Here is a 5,147-nt window from a genome sequence, read left to right on the forward strand (position 1 = left end):
TAAATGCTCCTATTGTCACTGCCATCCGCTCAATAATTGGACTGCGCATTATGCCTACTCTTTCTGCTTTCTATTTCCTTATCAGAGATTTTTAAATTTAATTAAACTAATATTTTTATATTAAATGTAGTAATTGATAATAAATAAGTTTACTTTACAGGTAGTGTCTTTGCCGTAAGTCTTTTTTTTTTTTGAAATATGATATTTCATGGTAAGGTAGATGTGCACGTTCATGATGAGCATTCGCGGTCCAATCAATGTTCAATGTTGACTCAGTTCAGGTGCTGTACTGGTCGTCACATATATATATATTTTTATATTTTACATTTCACACTTTCCTGCACAAAAACTCTTGGATGGAAAAAGGTTTCGAAATATGTCTTTGACTTTTCGCCGCACGAGATTGTGGATGATTGCAAGCTGTTCCTTGAGAGAGGCACTGCTCTTGAATACCAGGTGACTAAAATGCCCTTGTTCTCTCCAGAACAAACAAAGGCCATACTTGTCCTCTCAAAAAGCTTGATTGAGATACATTAAAACTGCCCTGCAGCAGCCGTTGCTTCTTCGTACATGATTTGCTTTAGCAATCTGAGACCCTTTCTCCCCTTGTCTCGTATTCTAAACGGCTTTTTGTCCATCCAAAAATCTGTCTTCTTTCTCCTGTCAGTAATTCGCTTACAGCCATGGACATCATAAAAAATCCATGGCTGATACTTTCCGTACTCTTAATTTACTTTTCTCCCAACTGCCAACTCTCCTTTGGTGCTGGCACCATCTCAGCAAATCAATCTCTGTCCGGTGATCAAACAATTGTTTCATCGAGTGGAGACTTCGTATTGGGCTTCTTCAAACCAGGTAACTCTTCCAACTCTTCCAACAACTATATAGGCATGTGGTACGGAAAGGTGTCTGATCATACGCCGGTTTGGGTTGCAAACAGAGAGACACCAATCCGTGATAGATACTCTTCAGAGTTAAAAATATCTAATGGTAACTTAGTTTTGTTCAACGAGTCCAAAGTACCCATTTGGTCTACAAATATTAGCTCAACCAGTTCAAGTTCTGTGGTAGCAGTTCTTGAAGATGGTGGGAATCTTGTTTTGAGAGATGGGCCTAATTCATCAACTCCGTTGTGGCAAAGTCTTGAACATCCAACACACACATGGCTTCCTGGTGGTAAGCTTAGCGTCAATAAACGAACCAATCAAAGCCAACTGCTCACGTCATGGAGAAATTCAGAAGATCCTGCACCTGGTCTCTACTCTCTTGAGCTAGACTCCAGTGGAATCAATCAATATTTGATACTATGGAATAGGTCCGAAAAGTACTGGACCAGTGGACCTTGGGATGAACAGACGAGGATTTTTAGCTTAGTCCCGGAAATGAGATTGAATTACATCTATAACTTCAGTTTTGTTACGAACGAGAACGAGAGTTATTTTACTTATTCTCTTTATAATCCTGCAATCATATCTCGATTTATTATGGATGTTTCGGGGCAGATTAAGCAACTGTCATGGTTGGAAAGTAGCAAGCAGTGGAATTTGTTTTGGTCACAACCGAGACAACAATGCGAGGTTTATGCTTTTTGTGGGGCTTTTGGCAGCTGCAATGAGAAAGCTCTGCCTTTCTGTAATTGTTTGAGAGGTTTCCAGCCAAAGTCGCAAGACGATTGGAATCTAAGCGATTATTCTGGTGGGTGTGAAAGGAAAACCAAGCTGCAATGTGAAGATCCCAGTCTTGCTAATAGAAAGAGTGATAAATTTCTAGAAAGCCCAAACATGGTGCTGCCTCAAGATGCCCAGTCTATGACCGGTGGGAGCATTTCGGAATGTGAATCAACATGCCTCCAGAATTGTTCTTGCACTGCTTATGCTTATGATAGTGATGGGTGTAAAATTTGGATCGGAGAACTCTTGGATCTGCAACAACTTGAGGAAGATGCTAGCAGTGGAAAAACAATATACATCAGGCTAGCGGCATCTGAGTTTTCGAGTTCCAGAAACAATAAGGGAATAATTATTGGAGCAGTTGCCGGTTCAGCCGGTTTGGTCCTTGGCCTTGTAATGTTTGCAATCTTGAAATGGAAGAGACGAACGATGAAAATTCCGAAAGCAGTTGAAGGTTCACTTGTGGCTTTTGGATACAGAGACTTACAGAGTGCAACGAAGAATTTTTCTGAAAAACTGGGGGGAGGAGGCTTTGGTTCTGTTTTTAAAGGAACATTGTCGGACTCGAGTTTCATAGCTGTGAAGCAGCTTGAGAGCATCAGTCAGGGAGAGAAGCAATTTCGCACAGAGGTCAGCACAATTGGGACAATTCAACATGTTAATCTAGTGCGGCTTCGTGGGTTCTGCTCTGAAGGTACAAGAAAGTTGTTGGTATATGATTACATGCCAAATAGTTCCCTGGATGCCCATCTCTTCCATGACCAGAGTTCTAAAGTTCTAGACTGGAAAACAAGGTACCAGGTTGCACTTGGTACAGCTAGAGGCTTAGCTTATCTTCATGAGAAGTGCAGAGATTGTATCATTCACTGCGACATCAAGCCAGAAAACATTCTCTTAGATGCTGACTTCTGTCCAAAAGTCGCAGATTTTGGCCTGGCAAAGCTTATTGGGCGGGATTTCAGCAGGGTCCTGACAACTATGAGAGGGACAAGGGGCTATCTTGCTCCAGAGTGGATTTCAGGAGTCGCCATTACAGCTAAAGCTGATGTCTACAGCTACGGGATGATGCTTTTCGAGTTTGTGTCCGGAAGGAGAAACTCTGAACAATCTGAAGATGGAAAAGTTAGATTCTTTCCAACTTGGGCTGCTACCCTAATAACTCAAGATGGTGATGTCCTTAGCCTATTAGACGCCCGACTGAAAGGAGAAGCCCCTGTGGAAGAGCTCTCAAGAATATGTAAAGTGGCTTGTTGGTGTATCCAAGATGATGAAACTCACAGGCCATCAATGGGTCAGGTTGTTCAGATCCTAGAGGGGGTTTTGGATGTGAACCTGCCTCCAGTTCCAAGATCTCTACAAGTGTTTGACGGCAACCAAGAGCATATAATCTTCTTCACAGAGTCATCCTCAAGCCAGAGTTCACAGACACAGAGCAACATTTCAACTGCTTCTTCTCAGGCTAAGAGCGGCACATCAACAATGAGTTCATAAATCATGAAAATAATTGTGTGGAAGTGCGTTGAGGTAGTCAGCTTCGTCATGTATATTTTTTTGAGAGTTGTCCTTTCATTCTTTTTTTTTCCCCTGATGCCTGAGTCATTCTTAGTAGTGGTTGCTTTCTTTGTAGAGACTGCAGCATGGTGCTTGCATAAGTTGAGAGAAGCCCTGCTTCATAAATCATAATCATAGGCGTGGGATAATGTAACCGGCTATGGATGTTTCTATGGTCTTAAAGCTTTGTTGATATGTATTTGCTTATTGTAGATCATATTCGTGCAAACAGTTTAAAGCTTTCATCGCAACTGTAAAATTTGCATTAAACCATGAGGATTCAAAAATTGAAATTGTCTTTATTTATCCTTCACAATTGATTGAAACAGAAAATTTCAATGGATTTTTGTGATGATAATAGTAACGAATCTCCTCCATCAGGTGCAGAGAAATTTCATTTGGCTCTCTCCGTCCATAATACAAACAGGTACAGAAACATTAATAGGGCGCAATATCTTGCTATTAATCGAAACAATATTGCATACACTTGACCATAGCTGTTTCACTGTTATTGAAGCCGAGACTTGCATGGAAGATCATAGCAGCCCTCATGCACGTGTAGGTTCCTTGTTAAGATGGTTTTAGGATCGTTTCATCAGCTTCAATGGTGATATGTCACTGTCAAAGCATGCATAGATTAGATGTCTACCTTTTAGCTTTGGTTAGTGTAATGCAGAAGAGAAATGATGTATTCGCTCTTGTTTTGTTTATAGAACAATTGTAGTTTGAATTAATGAAGGTTGATGACATAGGTAGCCATTCTCGTTCATTTCAATTTAGTTTTGCAGCCTCTTTATTGCATTCATTCTTCTTTAATGGCCATGCTAAGTTCTACAATATTTAGTTAAAAACACATGATGGTATCATAGCTTATATGATCTTAAGGGGTCAGATAGCAATAGAAACAACCTTCACACAACCCTTAAAAACAAGTCTGTCACAAACAGAAGCCAGTAATCCTCAAACATGGTCTCGAGCAATTTCTCTCACATAGCTCCACCAACCTTCAATGGTGAAAATTATCATATACGGTCAGTCAAAATGAAAGCTTACTTGAGGACATTTGACCTATGGGAGGTTGTTGAGCAAGGAGGATAACCCCTTGCACTTAGAGCTAATCTCATGATAGTTCAAATGAAGCAACATTGTGAAAATTTTGCAAAAAGGTACAAAGCTCTTTCTTGCATTCACTATGCAGCGATATGTTCCATCTTTACAAGGATTATGGCTTGTGAATCAGTTAAGGAAGTTCGAAATAAGTTGAAGGAAGAGTTTCAAGATTCTGATAAAACTAGGCAAATGCAAATTCTCAACTTGATGAGAGAATTTGAGATGTTGACAATGAAAGACAATGAAGCTGTCAAGGACTACATTGATGAGCTTACGAAGATAATGAACATGTAAGATTGTTAGAAGATGAAATGGTAGGGAAAGGGTTATGGAAAAAGCATTAGTGAGTGTTCCAGAGAGATTTGAATCCAAAATATCATCTTTGGGAGAGTCTAAGGATCTATCCAAGTTCACCTTAATCGAAGTAGTTAATGCCTCACAAGCATCATAACACAAGAGAGCCATAAGGCCTGATGATGCTGCAGAGAGTAGTGCACTACATGCAAAACTTAAAGAAATGATCGTTGTTGATGGCTTTGTGTTGTTGATTTCTCACGCAAGTGCACGTATCATTAACAAGTAATATAGTGATAAAGTAGAGTATTGTTCTCATAAAGAATTGTTTTAATTCCTATGGTTAAGTACTAAAATTGACACACCTTAATCTTATCTAAACAATTAAAATTAAAATTTAAAAATAGTAAACTAATAAACTAAAAATAAAACTAATCTAAAATTTATTAGTAAGTTTATTAAATTTGAGTGATTACCAGACCTAAGATTATGATATCCCTCAATGCTTTATCTGAATATTGT

The 5,147-nt window shown here is 39.3% G+C and overlaps 1 protein-coding gene across 1 annotated transcript; it reads left to right on the forward strand.

The window, feature by feature from the left end:
• On the forward strand, positions 364-3,472 carry LOC18608579 (G-type lectin S-receptor-like serine/threonine-protein kinase At2g19130). The gene is made up of 2 exons (XM_018116212.1): positions 364-3,194; positions 3,298-3,472. The coding sequence occupies exon 1, from the start codon at positions 684-686 to the stop codon at positions 3,159-3,161; it is 2,478 nt and encodes an 825-aa protein (XP_017971701.1). The 5' UTR covers positions 364-683; the 3' UTR covers positions 3,162-3,194; positions 3,298-3,472.

The sequence above is a fragment of the Theobroma cacao genome, chromosome 2 (genome assembly GCF_000208745.1).
Source record: "Theobroma cacao cultivar B97-61/B2 chromosome 2, Criollo_cocoa_genome_V2, whole genome shotgun sequence".
Lineage (NCBI taxonomy): Eukaryota > Viridiplantae > Streptophyta > Magnoliopsida > Malvales > Malvaceae > Theobroma > Theobroma cacao.